Source organism: Cynocephalus volans, chromosome 11 (genome assembly GCF_027409185.1).
Source record: "Cynocephalus volans isolate mCynVol1 chromosome 11, mCynVol1.pri, whole genome shotgun sequence".
Taxonomy (NCBI): domain Eukaryota; kingdom Metazoa; phylum Chordata; class Mammalia; order Dermoptera; family Cynocephalidae; genus Cynocephalus; species Cynocephalus volans.
Window position 1 is genome coordinate 48,871,391 of NC_084470.1, and position 20,214 is coordinate 48,891,604.

General features: G+C 34.7%; 1 protein-coding gene across 6 annotated transcripts in view; it reads left to right on the forward strand.

The window, feature by feature from the left end:
- Positions 1–20,214, forward strand: part of GOLGA4 (golgin A4) — a 115,135-nt gene that overhangs the window by 79,318 nt on the left and 15,603 nt on the right. For 5 of the 6 annotated variants that reach the window (XM_063113563.1, XM_063113564.1, XM_063113565.1 and 2 more), the window contains 7 exons: positions 543–4,780; positions 5,384–5,505; positions 6,362–6,492; positions 12,337–12,450; positions 14,374–14,394; positions 14,576–14,644; positions 16,474–16,549. In XM_063113563.1, the coding sequence (XP_062969633.1) occupies positions 543–4,780; positions 5,384–5,505; positions 6,362–6,492; positions 12,337–12,450; positions 14,374–14,394; positions 14,576–14,644; positions 16,474–16,549 (4,771 nt within the window). Of the gene's footprint in view, positions 1–542; positions 4,781–5,383; positions 5,506–6,361; positions 6,493–12,336; positions 12,452–14,373; positions 14,395–14,575; positions 14,645–16,473; positions 16,550–20,214 lie in introns of those variants that run through there. The other variant, XM_063113568.1, reaches the window with a different exon arrangement.

The following is a 20,214-nucleotide window of genomic DNA, read 5'->3' on the forward strand; positions in this document are numbered from 1 at the left end:
CAGTATTGGTATTTTCATGACATAATAGTAATCTTTGGTAAAATTTATAAAAGCTCCTCTTTTTGAAGGAAACCTTCTAAATAACAATTTTAGAGGTGGAAAAACCACGTTTTTCCACCTCTAATTCTAATTAATTTCTTTCTAATCAAGAAATTTAATTTCTTCCAAAATTAAATTATGAAAGTAATAAAATACTGTCATAGGCCTTAAAATAGAAATAAGAAAAAAAAAAAATCCATCTTCCTATCAAACGTTACTATTTTCTATTTTATGATTTATTTCTTTTTGACTATCCATTTAGAATATTCTTGAAAATACAAGTAGTTGAAATGGTTACTCAAATAAGAAGAAAGGGTCTGGAATTATTGGTTGTGATAAAAATATAACTTTATTATATGATTCTTTTAGTAGTGTTTGGTATGATATGTAAAGTTATTTGCCTAAATTTTAATCTTTAAATAGGTGGTAGACATCATATCTTTATATCATTGCTAATCAACAAGTATGTACTTTAATAAAGATACATTCGTTTTTATTAACAGAGAATTCTTGAATTGGAAAGTTCTTTGGAAAAAAGCTTACAAGGAAGCAAAAATCAATCAAAAGATTTAGCTGTTCATTTGGAAGCTGAAAAAAATAAGCACAATAAAGAAATTACAATCATGGTTGAAAAACACAAGACAGAATTGGAAAGACTACAGCATCAGCAAAATAACCTTTGGACTGAAAAACTCCAAGCCTTAAAGCAACAGCATCAGACTGAAATGGAAGAACTGAGAGAAAAGTGTGAGCAAGAAAAAGAAACATTGTTGAAGGACAAAGAGATTCTCTTCCAGGCCCACATAGCAGAAATGAATGAAAAGACTTTAGAAAAACTTGATGTGAAGCAAACAGAACTGGAATCATTATCTTCTGAACTGTCAGAAGTATTAAAAGACCGTCACAAACTAGAAGAGGAACTTTCTGTTCTAAAAGATCAAGCAGAGAAAATGAAGCAGGAATTAGAGGCCAAGCTGGATGAACAGAAAAATCATCACCAGCAACAAGTTGACAGTATCATTAAAGAACAAGAGATATCTATCCAAAGAACTGAGAAGGCATTAAAAGATCAAATTAATCAACTTGAGCTTCTCTTGAAAGAAAAGGATAAGAATTTGCAAGAACATCAGGCCCATGTAGAAAATTTAGAGGCAGATATTAAAAGGTCTGAAGGGGAACTGCAGCAGGCATCTGCCAAGCTGGATCTTCTTCATTCATATCAGAGTACCACACATGAGCAGGCAAAAGTGTATGAGGAGCAGTTGGCCCAATTGCAGCAGAAGTTATTGGATTTGGAAAAAGAAAGAATTCTTCTTACTAAACAGGTAGCTGAAGTTGAAACACAGAAGAAAGATGTTTGTACTGAGTTAGATACTCACAAAACCCAGGTACTGGACTTAATGCAGCAACTTGAGAAACAGAATAGTGAGATGGAGCAAAATGTAGTATCTTTGACCCAACTCTATGAATCCCAACTTAAAGATAATAACACAGAGCAGGAACAGACAAAGCAAATCTTGATGGAAAAGGAAAATATGATTTTACAAATGAGAGAGGGACAGAACAAAGAAATTGAGACACTCAAACAGAAATTGTCAGCCAAGGAGGCTAGTATTAGTATTTTGCATGAGGAATATGAAACCAAATTTAAAAATCAAGAAAAAAAGATGGAAAAAATGAAGCAGAAAGCAAAGGAGATGCAAGAAACATTAAAGAAAAAATTGTTGGATCAAGAAGCCAAACTTAAAAAAGAGCTTGAAAATACTGTTCTAGAGCTTGGTCAGAAAGAAAAACAGTTCAATGCCAAAATGTTGGAAATGGCACAGGCTAACTCAGCTGGAATCAGTGATGCAGTGTCAAGACTGGAAACAAACCAAAAGGAGCAAATAGAAAGTCTTACTGAGGTGCATCAGCGAGAACTCAAGGATGTCATATCAATCTGGGAAAAGAAACTTAATCAGCAAGCTGAAGAACTTCAGGAAAAACAGGAAATCCAATTACAGGAGAAAGAAGAAGAGGTAGAAGAACTGAAGCAAAAGATTCTCGTACTTGGGTGTGAAAAAGAAGAGATGAACAAGGAAATAACGTGGCTGAAGGAAGAAAGTGTTAAGCAGGATACAACAATAAATGAATTACAGGAACAGTTAAAGCAGAAGTCTGTTCATATGAGTTCCCTCTCACATAATGAGACTAAACTGAAAGCACAACTTGAAAAGCTGGAGGTTGACTTGAATTATTCTCTGAAGGATAATACTTCTCTTCAAGAGCAGCTGGTTGAATTGAAGATGCTGGCAGAAAAAGATAAGCTTAAGGTTTCTGAGTTGACTATCAAGTTGAAAACCACAGATGAAGAATTCCAGAATCTGAAATCTTTATATGAAAGAAGTAAGAAAAGCCTGGAGGATAAAAACTTAGAATTCAAAATACTGTCTGAGGAACTAGCAGTTAAACTAGATACTTACTGTAAGAAAACTGAAGCCTTATTAGAAGCTAAAACAAATGAGTTAATTAACATTAGTAGTAGTAAAACTACTGCCATTCTCTCTAGGATTTCCCATTGTCAGCACCACACAACTAAAGTTAAAGAGGCCCTGCTAATTAAAACATGCAAAGTTTCTGAATTAGAAGCACAACTTAGACAGCTAACAGAGGAGCAAAATACATTGAATAGTTCTTTTCAACAGGCTACCCATCAGTTAGAAGAAAAAGAAAATCAAATCAAGAGCATGAAGGCTGATATTGAAGGTCTTATAACTGAAAAAGAAGTCTTACAGAAAGAAGGAGGCAGTCAGCAACAGGCTGCCTCTGAAAAGGAGTCTTGTATCACGCAGTTGAAGAAAGAGTTATCTGAAAACATCAATGCTGTCACATTGATGAAAGAAGAGCTTAAAGAAAAAAAATCTGAAATTAGCAATCTTAGTAAACAACTAGCTGATTTGAATGCTCAGCTTCAAAATAGTATCAGCCTAACTGAAAAAGAAGCAGCCATTTCATCACTAAGTAAGCAATATGATAAACAACAACGTGAATTGCTGGATCAGGTGCAAGATTTATCTTTGAAAGTTGACACACTGAATAAAGAGAAAATTTCTACTCTTGAGCAGGTAGATCACTGGTCCAACAAATTCTCAGAATGGAAGAAGAAAGCACAGTCAAAGTTTACACAGTATCAAAATACTATTAAAGAATTGCAGATGCAGCTTGAGTCAAAAACAAAGGAAGCTAGTGAAAAGGATGAGCAGATAAATTTATTGAAGAAAGACCTTGATCAGCAAAGTGAAAGATTTGAATGTTTAAAGGGTGAAATGGAGGAAAAGAAGAGCGAGATGGAGAAAAAGACCTGTAATTTAGAGACTGAGTTAAAGACTCAATCAGCAAGAATTGTGGAGTTAGAGGACCACATTACTCAGAAAACAATTGAAATTGAGTCCTTAAATGATGTTCTTAAAAATTGCAATCAACAAAAGAATATTGAACAGAAAGAATTGGTTCAGAAACTTCAACACTTTCAAGAGTTAGGAGAAGAAAAGGACAAAAGAGTTAAAGAAGCTGAAGAAAAAATCTTAACACTTGGAAATCTAGTGTCTTCCATGAAAGCTGAACTTGAAACTAGGAAGAAAGAATTAGAACATGTGAATTCAAGTGTGAAAAGCAAAGAAGAAGAGTTAAAGGCACTGGAAGATAGACTTGAGTTAGAAAGTGCTGCAAAATTAGCAGAACTGAAGAAAAAAGCTGAACAAAAAATTGCTGCCATCAAGAAGCAGTTGTTATCTCAAATGGAAGAGAAAGAACAGCAATATAAGAAAGGTACAGAAAGTCATTTGAGTGAACTAAATACAAAATTGCAAGAGAGAGAGAGGGAAGTTCACAACTTGGAAGAAAAACTTAAGTCATTGGAAAGTTTACCACAATCAGAAGCATTGCTTATACCTAGATCAGCAAAAAATGTGGCAGCATGTACTGAGCGAGAAGCAGATTCCCAAGGCTGTGTGCAGAAGGCATATGAAGAAAAAATCAGTGTTTTACAGAGAAATTTAACTGAAAAACAAAAGCTATTGCAGATGCTAGAGCAGGAAAAAGTAGAGACAATTTCTTCTCATTCTGAAATGCAGAACAAATACCAGGAGCTCTTAATAAAGTTAGAACATGCTGAAGCAAAGCAACATGAGGATCAAGTTATGATCGATCATCTTCAAGAAGAACTTGAAAAGAACAAGAAATATTCCTTGATAGTGTCCCAGCATGTAGGAGAAGAGGGAGATAAAAATAACATAGGGGCAAAGCAAAACTTGGCAAATGTGGTTGACGATGTTCAGAAAACCCTCCAGGAGAAGGAAATAACCTGTCAGATCTTGGAGCAAAAGGTAAACGAGCTGGATTCCTGCTTAGTAAGAGAAAAGGAAGTACATAGAGTTGAAATAGAAGAGTTGACCTCAAAATATGAAAAATTACAGGCTTTACAACAACAGATGGATGGAAAAAATAAACCCACAGAAGTTTTGGAAGAAAATGCTGAAGAAAAGTCCAAATCACATTTGGTCCAACCCAAATTTCTTAGTAACATGGAAGCCCAGCACAATGACCTGGAGTTTAAATTAGCAGCAGCAGAGCGGGAGAAACAGAAGCTGTGCAAGGAGATTGTTAAATTGCAGAAAGACCTTCGAATGTTGAGGAAGGAGCATCAGCAAGAATTGGATATACTAAAGAAAGAATGTGAACAAGAAATGCAAGAGAAAATCAAGTAAGTTTTATTTCAGCATGAATGTTTTTAAGGCAGTCTTCTGTAATTGTCTCCTTTTTTTGTGCCTAATATAGTTATTTTAAGTTATTTGGATGTTTTGCCTACCCAAAGTATTAAACATAAATCCAATAAGTTAAATACTGAGGAGCAGTAAACAATTTTAGGGCAAGAGGCAGTGGTGTTCCAAGTCCAGTTAGGGGGAAAAATCTTTTCTGCATGTAAGAACATGATTATGAGGTATATATTCAAGTAATTGTTTTCTTTTTATTATTTTTAGTATTAACATTTTTATTATATAACGCAGATATGTATGGTGAAAATTTAAGTGGAGAAGAAAATATTCTCCAGTCCCCAGGGCTACTCCCTAGAGGTAATTATGATAGTTTATATATTCTTTCAGAAGTTTTCTGTGTCTGGACAAACACACACACACACGCACACACACACACACACACACACACACACACACCCTTAAAAAGGTGTCATACCAGTGAGGTCATACTAGTGAGGTCATACTATACGCACTGTTTTGAAGACCAGGTAACTCTTTGCAACCTCTTCTTTCTGTGGCAGCGGTTAACTTTTTACATTTTTCTTACTCAGACAGGAGCAGGAAGACCTTGAGTTGAAGCACAATTCCACATTAAAGCAGCTGATGAGGGAGTTTAATACACAGCTAGCACAAAAGGAACAGGAGCTGGAAATGACCATAAAAGAAACTATCAGTAAGTAAAAATTTAAGTTCAATAAGGAACAGATCATAATCAGCAGAGAATGATTAAAAATTTTCTATTTGTACTTGCAGTAAGTGCTTTAAGTTAAACTGAAGAAAAAGATGATCCTTGCCCAAGAAAATTCTCTCTAGTGGAAACCTGCCCTGCCTGGCAATGACTTGCCTTAAAGAGAGAGGAGGAGCAGGTGAAAGAACCTGAGAGCATTAGCTAATTAATTACCTTATAAAGGCACTTCTGCTCAGCGAGAGGGTACATGTATTAGTCCATTTCTGTTGTTTATAATGGAATAACTGAAACTTGATAATTTGTAAGAAAACAAAATTTATTGATAAAGTTTCAGAGGCTGGGAAGTTCAGAGTCCAGGGTACACATCTGGTGAAGAGCTTGCTGGTGGTGACAGTGATGCAAGGGTCTCATATAACAGAATGGCAAAGCAGTGAGAGAGAGCTCCTTGTGCACTCTCGTTTTAAAGCCTTCAGAACCATGCCCATGACCACAATTAAACTATCGATTTATTAATCCATTTACTAAGACATTGTCCTCACAATCTAATCACCTCTTTAAGGCCCCACATTTCAGTTACCATAATAGGATTTCCCATCCACTTAACACTGTCACAGTGGGGACCAAGCCTCCAACACATTTAACTTCTGGGGACTCAATTTAATCCATAAATACTGCATTTGATCACTGTTGTGCTGGATGTCTCATTAAAAACATCTTACAGAGCTTATATAAAATTGAATGTTACCAAAATGAATTTGAAACAAGGGTTCTTAGTGAAAATAGGATATAGATATTAACTCGACTAATATGTTTTCTTATGTGTGTCCATTTTATTTATTAGATAAAGCCCAGGAGGTGGAGGCTGAACTTTTGGAAAGCCATCAAGAAGAGACAAATCAGTTACATAAGAAAATTGCAGAGAAAGATAATGATCTAAAAAGAACAGCCAAAAGATATGAAGAAATTCTTGATGTACTTTATTTTCTCCCTCTCTCTTTTGAAATTTAGCTTTAATAGATTTCATAGTAGTGCTGAAGATGATATCCTGTTTTTCTAATGTAGAAGGGTTTTTTTGGGCTCAATATTATCCAAACTAATACTTGAGTTCTATATGCAGATTTATAAAGAGTCTGATTTTTGCTAGGATTGTAGCCATTAGTAGAATAAGATAAACCATGAATGCTAGTGAGTACTTTGGGTTCCAAGAACATTTTCAAATGTAAAACAATGTAAATTACTCTTGTTGGGTTACTGATTCTTTAGTTACTTCAAACCTTATTTCACCATATGCCAAGAACCATTTGATGATTAAGAATGTATAAATCAGAGAATTATGCCTCAACTGACTATGTCAGCAGCAGAAGTCCAAGCTAGGAACAGATTCTAATAATTATTATTTTAAATGTAATTGAAATGGCTAAAATTCCAGGATACCATACGTGCCTATAGATGCTACCTTTGTATAATTTTTGAGCTTTAAATCTCATTATGAAAAGATTTAAATAATTCCACATTTTCTTATGCTTCCATATGTGTATTATATTTTTAAAAATACTGTTACATCTTGAATGCTTAAAAAATGTTGGTATTGGAAGATACACTAAAGCTAGTTTAGTTTTATCTTCTGTTTTTTGCAAGTGAGTGATTTCCCTAAAACTACATAGTGAATGGTAGAGCAGTGATCATTAGCTGTGCATATTTTATAAAGACTTCTCCCTAAGAGAAGAACTTGAAGAAGGCAACAGTTATTTATCATGGATAATTAATCAGGGAGCTTCATTTGTAGGGGATAAACTGCCACAGCTCTGGAGTTCCCTTTTGTGAGCTATTTCTCTGTCTCTGGACATGTGGGGTAGCAGATGGTAGACTTTCTGAGGGTCATGATAAACCTGTGTAGGTAGAGGGGTGAGGAAACTAGGAGACAGGTAACTAGGCCCTCTGGAACGATTCCTCCTTGATAATTTGCTGTATATTAGGGGAACTAAGGAAGTGGTCCTCCAAGCCTCAGGCTTAGAGTAGTAGACTAAGTGGGCAGGAAGTGGAGGGTGGGCAAGGGAGTGGACTCTTTCCCAAGCCTCTTCCTGTGCCTTTGACCAGCACTGTCTGTTACAAAGATAATGCAAGCCACAAATGTGAGCCACATTGTAATTTAAAGTTGTCTAGTAGAAAAGAAAAAGAAACAGGTGAATTTAATTTAATTTAATTATTTTTATTTTTATTTATTTATTTTTAAGATGACCGGTAACGGGATCTTAACCCTTGACTTGGTGTTGTCAGCACCACACTCTCCCAAGTAAGCCACGGGCTGGCTCTGTGAATTTAATTTTAATAACGTATGTTAACTAACCCAGTATAACCAAAATATTATTTCCACATGTAGTCTTATACACACTCTCACAAATTCATTGTATTTTTACATTTTATCTCAGTTTGGGCTAACCACATTTCAAGTGTTCACTAGCCATAGTTCTAGGGTGGCTAGTGGCTACTGTATTGGATAGGGTAGTCTTACACTTTCAACTCTCAAGTCTGGGGCTAACTTTGTAATTAAATAGGCAGTCTCCATCTAAACACCCCAAATGCATACTTGTCTTGAAGAATTTTTTTAAAAATGTAAATACTACTAAGGATATTAGCAATTCTCAGCAAACACCATACTGCTTTGATTCTGAGGCATATTTTCTACCATTTTCTCATATAAAGATTTCTGGGATTGGAGTTTTATATAGGATTTGTATGTATTATGTAGTGGTATTTTTTTCTCCCTTTGAAAAACTGTTATCAGATTGTCTCAATGACATTGTAGAATTCTGTATTTTTGTCATCTGTTAAAATAATTCTGTAGTTTGTTAATAGAAAATTTGAGCACAGAAACATTTTCATTTTCCTGCCTTTCCTACTTAGATAACATTCTTACCATTCTTCCGTTGGAAAAAGCTGGGAACTTTTGTCATCCTTGATTCCCACCTTCTACCTCCCTAAGCCACTCACACATATACATCTACATATCAATTAGGACATGAAATCTGCACAATATCCACCATATAGTAGACTCTCAGTGAGGTAGCTTTTCATTGAATCATATTGCTTGTTCTCTCCACCACTACTACCACAGTGTATTAGTCTTTTTCAGTTCTTATAACAAAATACCTGAAACTAGGTGATTTACAAAGAAAATGAAATTTATTGCTTACAGTTTCTGAGGCTGGGAATTCCAAAGTCCATCTGTTGGTGGCAGCAGTGACCCAAGGGTCTCACATTCCAGTGGTGGGAGCAGAGAGAGAGACAGACTCTTTTAAAACCTTCAGAACCACACCCCTGACCACCATTTTTAATTCATTCTCTACTGCACGGTCCCACAATTCAATCACCTCTTCAAGGCCCCAACTTTCAATTGCCATAATAGGATTTCCCACCCTCTTAACAGTCACAGTGGGAGCCAAGTTTCTAATACATAAAACTTGGGGGACACAGTACAAGCTTCAGTGAGTTTTGGGGGGACAGTTCAACACACATAGTCTGGGTGGGCAGCCATCTTTCATCTGCTCTGGTCTATTTTATGAGGGTACTTCAAAAAATTTGTGGAAAGATTTATATTGCAATTCTATTTTTCTATAAACTTTTTGAAGTACGCTTGTATTAATTTCTCATCTGATCTTCTTGCTGCCGATCTTTTTTTTTTCACACATACTCATCTGTTCCTATCAGTTATTTTCTATCTTGAAACAAAGGTATGATCACATTACTTCTCCTAAATATGTCCAGTGGCTTCCCATTTTCCCAGTGATACCTCTTCCGGTTCAGTCTGTGTTCCAGCCAAAGTCAGCTTTAGCTTGTTCTTCACTATATTTTACCCTGCTCATACTTTTCATTGTGTCTAAAATCACATTCTCAAGCTTCATGAATTAAACTTTTATTTAGGAAAAAATTTTAGAATCAAATTTATTCACATGGCTTAAAGATCAAAATAATATAAAGTATACTCGGAGAGTGGTGTACAATGAAAATTATACCCATTGTGTTCTGTGTCCTGTTTCCCTTCTCCCTCCACAAGCAACCATTTATTTCTTTATGTAATATTCCAATGTTTCCTTATGCAAACAGAAGCAAAAATGAAATATATTATTCTTCCCTTTCCTACTCAAAAGGTAGCTTTTTGAATATGCTTTTCTGCATCGTGTTTTTTTACTTAGTTTTTTGAAGCCCTTTAGATATGATTGCATCTGTGTTCCTTTGACATTCATCTGTATTTGTTACCTCACTTTTTTTTTTTTTTTTTTTTTTTTCTTTTTTCGTGACCGGCACTCAGCCAGTGAGTGCACCGGCCATTCCTATATAGGATCCGAACCCGCGGCCGCTGGGAGCGTTGCCGCGCTCCCAGCGCAGCACCCTCCCGAGTGCGCCACAGGCTCGGCCCGTTACCTCACTTATAACATGTAATTTTTGTCATACACATAGAGGAATGTACTGATGTATCTGTCCTCTCCCCTAGAATGTAAGCATCTTGTGGGCAGAGATTTTGTTGTTCATCGTTAGTCTTTAGAACCTAGCACAGTGCCTGGCAGATACTAGACACTTGGTAAACTTTAAGGAGGTGACACATGGTAGGCAGGGAAGAATTCATTTGGGAAGAGGGTATGGTGACAGCTCAAAGGAGGAGCTGGGTACTCACAAGTAAGGGAGCTGACCTACTAGCCTAGTCCCAACCTCAGAGCAGTCTCACTAGAAGAGTAGCTCCTAAAGCTACATTAGATACAAAACTGGTTTCTTTTTAACATTGACTGTATTTTGGTGATTTGGCTTTGGCATAATAACTAGTCTTTAAAACATAATCTTCACATATATGCGTAAAAATTCAATTTAATTTTTCTTGTTTTTACTTCAAAGCAACAAAGGCTAGAAAGCATTTACAAAGGACATTACAGAACGAATTGTTTCTTAAGTTAGAAATGACACATCAAGGATTCTTTTCTAATTCTTAAAAGGCTTGCTTTAGATTGGTATCCCACAGCTGTCAAAGGAAATGTCAGACATAGCTAATTGTCATATTAAAATGGGGGCTTAACTGAATAAGTACCTATAGAGGTATGATGCTTCCAAAGAAGGCTAAATTGCATTGGCACAGTCACATAAGATATGCTGTGATAAAATAAAAACAGTAAACCATGACTAAGGGCAATAATATATCTGCAACAATTTCTGGTTAGTGGTGGTTTAGGGGTAGAGGCCAGGTTAATGTGTACCTTAGTGGAGAGATATCTAAGGAGGCTAATTAGTAGAGGTGTCTGCTTTGCTTATGTTGACAGAAGGGGTTTGTTTTTTTCAATTAGTCTAAGAAAGTTTCCTGACAAGTGGTATTTAAAATTTGGTTTTCCAGGTGTCATGTGGTTCATTGCCTTATTTTGTGCCATCGAGTCTGTTTTTGTTTGTTTTAGAGAATGATGTTTCTTATTTCTGGCAATTCATCATCTTCTATTAAATCGGATACCTGTTTGTGGTTGTTGTTCCTGTTAAGTCTCTTACTCAGCAAACATTGTCTTCATTACTCAAATCAGATCAGTATTCCAATTCCAAATGTTTTTTTAGCACAAAAGTTATTGAAAGATTTATAAGAACGAGGACAGATCTGGATTGCTCTATACATAAATCATGGCAATTATCAAGAAAAATGAAGGAATGTAAGGATGGGCAAAAGGCCTTTTATCAGGGCAGTCAAAATAGAAGAGAGGGCCATTTTTATGCCAAATTTGATAAGTAGGATCATTGGACCAATAAGTCATATACTACTTTTTCTAATTCAGCCTTGTCTGTCTTTTTGCAGTTAGGGCAAATGAAGACAGTACATTGGAGCAGTACAATTAGACAGTAATTAATTGTTTTTTTCAAAAATAGATTTTATTTGAACATTTTACCCCAAAGAACACTGAGTTGATATGGGGGCAGATGTATAGGAGATGCGCAGGTTTGCCAAACTAGGACAAAGGACCGTTGGTTTGTTTATGCAGCCTATCCAAAGAGGGTGGGGAAAAAAAAAAAAAAAAAAAAACTTCCCAACTTCTTGTGATCAGGAAGTTGCCAGCTAGTTGGGCAATGCTGTGATATAAAAATATCTACTAGTTTATTTTAATGAATATTTTCTGTAAATCAAATCCCAATATAGAAAAGCCCAAAGTCTTAAAACACAGGATTTATATTGTAGTTTGGTCACAACACTGTTATATCCTTAATTGTTGCTTAATCTGAGAACCCTAGTTTAAGGAGGAAAAAACAGCTTAATAAGCTTTGTGGGGGCCAGCCCCGTGGCGCACTCAGGAGAGTGCAGCGCTTGGGAGCGCAGCGACTCTGCTGCCACGGGTTCGGATCCCATATAGGACTGGCCAGTGCACTCACTGGCTGAGTGCTGGTCACAAAAAAGACAAAAAAAAAAAAAAAAAAAAAAAAACTTTGTGGGGTGAAAACAGAGGGAGTGAAGGTGGGAAAAATGATGTCCTAGGAATAGAGAGTAGCATTGAAAAGGGCTTGGAGGAGCTCCAGTGGCGCAATCGGTTAGCATGCGGTACTTATACAGCAGTACATGCAGAGAAAAGGGCTTGGAGTTAAAAGTAGGGCATGAAAGTGTTTAGGGCACAATGAAACTGATGAATTAAAATAAAATTTAATTCATCAATTTAAGGGAAATTGATGAATTAAAATGAGAACAGTAGTGCGTTCTTAAGTGCTTATTTCTCCTACTGATGTAGTTTACTGTGTGCTGTGTTGCCTGTATTCAATGTTATTCTGATATGTTTGTTTATTAACACATTTTTTATCCTAAAGGCTCGTGAGGAAGAAATGACTGCAAAAGTAGTGGACCTGCAGACTCAGCTTGAGGAACTACAAAAGAAATATCAGCAAAAGCTGGAGCAGGAGGAGAACCCTGGCAATGATAATGTGAGAGGAACTTGAGTTTGCTCTACATGTTTCTTGAAAACATTGTTACTTCTATGGTTTGACCTGCCTACTAACGTACATGTTTATCTCATTACATCCTATCAAAAACCTTTTGAGAGAGATTCTTCCCTCCATTTTATAGACAGTGAAACTAAGGTTCAAAGAGGTTAAATAAAATATTCAAGCTCACACAATAAATGTTGTAGTGGGAATTTAAAGTCAATCAACCAGACTTCAAAGCCTAGACATTTGTTATACTAGTGCTCTATCTTTTCTATGGAAAGAATAGCTGACGGAGGTGAATCTCATGGCCCTGGAGCATAGCCAAAAAGGGTCTGTAGCAAGTATGGTATTTTTAGATTTTTATATTTTGTGCTAAAAATTCATGTAAAATATATACTCTATAATATGTCCTTAGTTGTAGTCACATAAAAATGCTGTTTTTAGTTCTACACCTATAAGAAAACCAGTTTCTGTCTTTTGACTTGGTTAACGGACCAGATACAGATGAGATGAGATGATTTTGGAAAACTGGACTGAATTCAAAGAGAGGTGCCCTGCATATCCAAGCATTTTTATAATCCTGATCTTTAAGTGGAATTGATGGTATGAAGAATAGATCACGTTTACCCTGTGGCAGCTTGTCCCATTGTATACCCCAACAAGTGCACACCCACAAACTGGGGCATGTGGGCCCCATTTGAGAAGCCTGACACCATATAGTTATACTTCCTAAAATGTTCATACTTACCAGGATGGCCTTTTCATAGCACTGTTATGAGGATCTTGGGAAGGTGGGTGGACACTGTTCATGACTTTATCCTCAAGAGGATTCATTACAGGATGCTAGTTACCAGATAACAATTTTCTAGGCAACTAATGACATGGATCACTTTCCCAAAATGCAGAGAAGAGGCCTTTATAAAGGGCTTTGTTATGTTGTGCCCCTTGGTAGGTATACCTCAGTTGTAAACACCGAGGAAGCTGAGAGGACCATTTCTTTGTTTCTTTAATAGCTATTAAGTTAATTCTGTTTAAATTCTTTTTTTTTTTTTTTTTTTTTTTTAATGGCTGTTTGGTCATGACTTGAATATACCAGGTGCTATTTAATATTACTTTCTATGAGAAAATACATGTATTTCCTAGTCTAACACGAGCTTTTCTTGAGTATCAAAATAAGTATTAATGTTGCATATAGTGTCATTTTGACCTGTGTCAGGATGCCACAGTATTTAAGGATTATGAGAATAATATTCAGAAGGTTTTCTGAGTCTTTGTGTTGTAAGAAAGGAGAGAAAATATTTTCAACTTTTATTTCTACTCTAAAAAATATTTTACTGTTTTGTTCTTCATGACTTTTTATCCTTTTACTTCTAAGCATTTTTTGGTGCTTCAAAATATCTTGAATTGTATACCGGTATTGAATTTCATGAAAAACAATTTGTGGTTATAGCTCAGAGTGGAATCCCAGAAAACGTGCTTCAGAAATTTCCCTAAAGGGTGTACATGCTTTAAATATATGTTAATATGTTTAATTTTAAAAAATTATACAAATAATACATGAACATATTCTTGTTGTAAAAGAGTCAGGTAATACAGAAGTATACAGAATAAAACCCCTCTTGGTGAGCACCTCCCTTTCTCAAGTGGTAATCATTGTTTGAAGTTTGGTGAGTGACCTTCCTTTAACCAATGTGAGATTACCTATGTTTTTGTGTAATTAGACTGTAATAGTTTCTGTAACAAAATAGAACAGGTTTAAAAGCAAATATTTAAAGTTACCTTACCTCAACTCTGACTATCCCTTAAGACTATAACACTGACGACTTATTTTCTTGTAATTTCATATTGCTCTGTTTTATTGTTGCTTTACCTGTAGATCTTATTATATATATATAATTTTTTTTTCTTTTCCATTTTCAGGAAACAATTATGGAACTACAGGTAAGACTAATTCTTCATTGAATTTGACTGAAGGTAGTGCATTTTAGGAGCATTCTGTGTTATAAGTTAAAACATAAAGAGACTGTTTTAACAAGGAAAAATTTTCCAAGCAGTTCAGAAATGTGTCCGGGCAGCGATGAAATCCCTATGCATTTCAGATATGACTTTTTGTTCTTTTCAGACACAACTAGCACAGAAGACTACTTTAATCAGTGATTCAAAGTTGAAAGAGCAAGAATTCAGAGAACAGGTACAGGCCTAATAGTTGCCTTTATTTTGAACTAACTAAGTTTATTTTTGTATGAACTTTGATCTCATTTAGCTGGTTTTTAAAAAAAATAATTGATTTAATACTGATTTAGTAGTTGGCTTTGAAATTCTTCTGTCTTACACAGGAAATTTTATTTCTAAATCCAGAGGTGCTAGAGGCTATCTCTGTAAATTCATGATCACATAAGTTTAAACAAGCACATTTACATACTATTTTTTCTAGTGCTTAACCTTTTGGATAACAATTTGTGTTTGTATAAGTTGTGATAACTTAAGTTCTAAAAAGAAGGGTTTTTTTGTTTTCTTCACAGGGAAAATACATTGACATCAATCTTTGGTACTTTTTCTTAGTGGTTAAATTGTCCTAATTTAATATGATTTGTCCACATATTATCCATGACAAGATATGGAATTCGATTTAAATAGACCATGTGTGTGTGTATACCTCCAAGGATGCACATGTATGCACACACCAGTATATGTGTATTGTGGTGCAAGATCTTTAGTAAAGTATTTTTTCAAACTGTGGAGAAATAGTGGCTCAAGTTAGCAGGCTGAGTTTAAAGGCTAAATCTTCAGGGACTTTACAGTTCTCTTATTATCATACAGGCAGAAATCTTAATAACTGTTAAAACTGGGTGATGGATGGCTATCTGGCATTAATTGTACTATACTTTTTTAATTAAAGTATATTTGAAAGTGTTCATAATATTTTTAAAAATTCATGAAGACAGATACTGAGTCCTAATGTTACTTTATTTTTTCCTACTTCCCCCGTGGTTTAGTTTTTCCCATCTATTCTCAAGGTTACTGCTTTAAAATTCTCTTCTAGTACCCTCAAATCTTCAAAACTGTATTAGCATAACAATTTTAGTAATAGTTACTTTTTTCATGGTAGGATACACTTAACATAACATTTACCATTTTAATCATTTTAAATTCATTCAAAATGTTGTGAAGCCCGTCCCTGTTATCTAACTCCAGCACATTTCATCACCCCAAAAGGAAATTCCATATCCATTAATCAATCACTCCCTATAACTTCTTCCACACAACCCCTGGCAACTGTTAATCTGTTTTCTGTCTCTGTAGATTTGCCTATTCTGGGTATTTCATATACATGGAATGATACAATACATAACCTTTGATGTCTATCTTCTTTCACTTAGCATAATGTTTTCAAGATTCATCAATGTTGTAGCATATATTGATACTTCATTTTTATGGTTGAATAATATACCACATTTTGTTTCTCATTCATCAGTTGATGGACATTTGGACTATTTCCACCTTTTGGCAATAGCAAATAGTGCTACTAAGAACATTTGCATACAAGGTTTTGTTTAAACACTTGCTTCCAATTCTTTTGGGTATATACACCGGAGTGGAATTGCTGGATCCTATGGTAATTTTATGTTTAACTTTTTAAGGAGCTGCCAAACTGTTTTCCAAGGCAGCTGCACCATTTTACCATCTTAAAGAGTTTTGAGTGCTCTTTATGTATTCTGGATACAAGTTCCTTATTAGATACATGATTTGCAAATATTTTCTCCCATTCCCTAGGTTCTTTTCACTTTCTTGACAGTGTCCTTTGAATGTAAAAATTTTAAATTTTAATTAAGTCCAATTTATGTATTTTTGTTGGCATCTGTGCTTTTGGTGTCATATCAAAGAAAGCACTTGTTTAAATTTTATTTGCCTGTATTCTGTGTTCAGCATTAAAAAATCTAGTGCCTGTAGCAGTGCTTTTTTTTTAAGCATGTTTCCATATCAGTCTTATGATATGGTTTGAATATTTGTTATTTTTAGATTCACAATTTAGAAGACCGTTTGAAGAAATATGAAAAGAATGTATATGCAACAACCGTGGGGACACCTTACAAAGGTAAGAGATACGTTATCCATGGTTATCTCTTATTGGTGGGTTTATGGATGATTTTTATTATTGTCTTTGCTAATTTTTATTTTATTTTTTATTTTTTAATTTTTTCTTAATTCACAAATAAAAATTCTATATATTGTGTGTACAACATGGTATCTTAGAGTATGTATTCATTGTAGAATGGCTAAATTGAGCTAATTGTGCTTTACTTCCCATACTTACCATTTTTTCTGGTTAGAATATTTAAAATCTACTCTGAGCAGTTTTCAAGAATACAATACATTGTTATTAACTGTAGTCACCATGTTGTACAATAAATCTCTTGAACTTATTCTTCTTATCTAACTAAAATTTTGTATCCTTTAAATAACATCTTCCCACCCTGCCACAGCCCAATATACTCTGCTTCTGAGAGTTGAACTTTTTTAGATTCCACATATAAATGAGACCATATGGTATTTGTTTTTCTGTACCTGGCTTATTTCACTTAATTTGATGTCCTCCAGTTTCATCCGTCTTGTTGAAAATGACAGGATTTCCTTCTTTTTTAAAGCTAGATAGTATTCCATTGTGGCTAATCTATATTGTTTACAATAAATGTATTTTTTTTTTGTTATTTTACCAATAACAGCTGATTTTAAGGAAAGAATAATAGTAATCTAAACAAAAATTATTACACACTTGTTGTTTTAAAAAAATCAAACAGGCTGCAGAATATAAGTGAAACTGCAAGTTTCCAATTCTCCACTCTCCAGATGGACCCAGTTGACTATTTGTGTGTATTTTTCCCGACTCTTCTGTATGTATGCAAACATTTTATGTAATTTGCTACATGCAGTTACACACACACACACACACACACACACACACACACACACACACACACACACACACACACTCTTTAGGTGCTTCCTGTTTCTTACTATTACAATAATGCTGTAATTACTAATTTTAAACTAGGATTTAAGGAGGAAATGATTTCATAAAAATGCTTATATTCAAGATGGGGAAGGATGATTAGGAAATATTTTTCTCTTCATTTAAATGGAGTATTCTACTTATGAAACATTTTAAAAGTGAGCTTGAATCTTTACATAATGGTTTCCTTGAGATAATCATGATCTTTGAATAGTAGAACAGTTATTCATTCTCTAAAGTTCAGTTTCACTGCCTCACTGTATTAAGAATAGTTTTATTTTGCTAAGTGTTCTGTAAAACATTTTGCTTTCTCATGGGAGGCATGAGGGCATCAGTCAAAGCCATTTAGCGTTCTTTTGTGTTTTTGAAAGTTCTTATTGCTATGAAATAACATAAGATACTATACAAGTTTTAATTAAATTAAACAGCTTCCATTGGTTTCTCTTCAAACCACTCTTCAAAAAGAAGTAAAAACCAACCTGGAAGTTTCCTGTGCCCACTGCAGAGATGATTCCTGCTGCAAAAAATAACTTGCCGTAGCTATGTCACTGTATGTGATTCTTAGTATAGAACTATGTTGAATCAGTGCTTAGCAGTGCTTAGAGAATCGAATTGACTCTTTCTGTTTCAACTTAATAATTTCATACTTAATTTTTTCCCTTTACTTTTACGAATACATATGTACAGTTTATTTAATAGCTAACATACGTGTAATGCTAAGTGCCACTGTTATAAACACTTTTTATATATCAACTCATTTAATCCTCTCAAAAACCCAAGCGGTCTGGTGGAATATGCACATTAATCTCTTCACCCTGCTGCCTTTTTAAAGAGTAAGGGTAAAATGAGTACTGACCATGCAGGAAGAAATAAAATATTAACAGTTCTTTAGAAGTGCCTTTGTACTTCTCTACAGAAATGTATTTATGCCTTTCGTTATACTGACATTTTTCCTCCTCAATTTTTGTTAATCATTCTCTTGTTCTTTATCATTTACCACCTATGTATATATTTTTAAGCAATATTTTGTTTGGATTATGTTGTTTTGGAACTTTATATAATGCAGTCATACTGTAAGCATTCTTATTTGACCTACTTGCTTCCTTTGCTTAATATCTGGTTTGAGAGTTAATCATGTTGTACATAGCTATGATTCACTCATTTCCATTATATTAATTTTGTTTACTCTTGTACATGTTTCCTAGTACACATGTGAGAGACTTTCTCTAGAATATACACCTAAGAGTGGAATTACTGGGTCATAGGATATGAACATTTTTGTTTATATCCTATACTGGGTTAAGCCAAACTGTTTTCTATGTTTTTTGTACTAATTTTCACTTCTGTCGCAGTGTGTGAGATTTCTCACCACTCCAGCTCCTCATCAGTGCTGGATATATTAAGGCTCTTCAATGCTTTGCTGATCTAAATTCTGTGCAATATCTCCTGCTTTTTAATTGCATTTCCCTTATTAGTAATAGATTGAGCATTTTATATGTTTGGTCATTTGTTCATTCATTCATTTTAGCTGTGTGTGTTTCTTCTTTTGTGAAGTGCTTATCCATATCTTCCATTTCATTTAAAATTATGTTGTCTGTCATTTTCTTATTGATTTGTCAGTTATGTATGTTACAGAGATCTTATATTAGTTGGTGTATTAGTCTGTTTTGTGTTGCTGTAATGGAATACCTGAAACTGGGTGATTTATAAAGAAAACAAAATTTATTGCTTACAGTTTCTGAAACTGGGAAGTCCAAAGTCCGTCTGGGGTGGTGACAGTGACCCAGGAGTCTCACATTGCAAGATGGTGGAAGCAGAGAGAGCAAGAGAGAGCAAGACAGACTCTCCTCTTCTTTTAAAGCCCTCAGAACCATGCCCCTGACCACCATTTTTAATCCATTCACTATTGCACTGTCCTGCAATCCAATCACCTCTTCAAGGCTCTGCCTTTCAATTATCATAATAGGATTTCCCACCCTCTTTACAGTCACAGTGGGGGCTAAGTTTCTATTACATAAAACTTGGGAGACACAGTTCAAGTTTCAGTGAGTTTTGGGGGGACATAATTCAATCCACTACAGTTGGTCTCTTTTTCTCCATTAATAATATCTTCCTTTTAAACATTTTATTATAGAATTTTTTTAGACATGTACAAAAGTAGTGAGTATAATATATAATGAACACACATGTACACATTATAAAATTTCAATAATTATCAAGGCATAGTCAATCTTATTTCATCTGTATTACAACCTTTCCTGTCCTTGATCCATTGGATTATTTAAAAATAAGTTGTAGATATCATAGGTTATCATTTCATGTGTAAATATGTATCTCTACAAAGGATTCTTTAAAAGTAAACACAATATCATTATTATACCTAAGAAATTCCTTAATATCATCGTATAACCAGTAAATATTCAAGCTTACCTGTAGTCTCATAAGTATTTTCTTGTGGTGGCGAACAGTTGGTTTATTTGAATCAGTAGCCAAACAGTGCCCATACATTGCATTTGATTGATAAATCACTTAAGTTTCTTTTAAACTCTATGTTCCTTCTCTCTCTCTCTCTCTCTTTCTCTCTATGCTTTTGTCATTTATTTGTTGAAGAAACCAACTTACTTATCCTATAGAATTTACCACATACTGAATTTTCTGAATTTCATCTCAGTGGTGTCTTTTAACTTGGTCTTTGGTCCCCTGGTAATTAGAACTAGGGACATGATCAGGTTTAGGTTTGTGTTATTGGC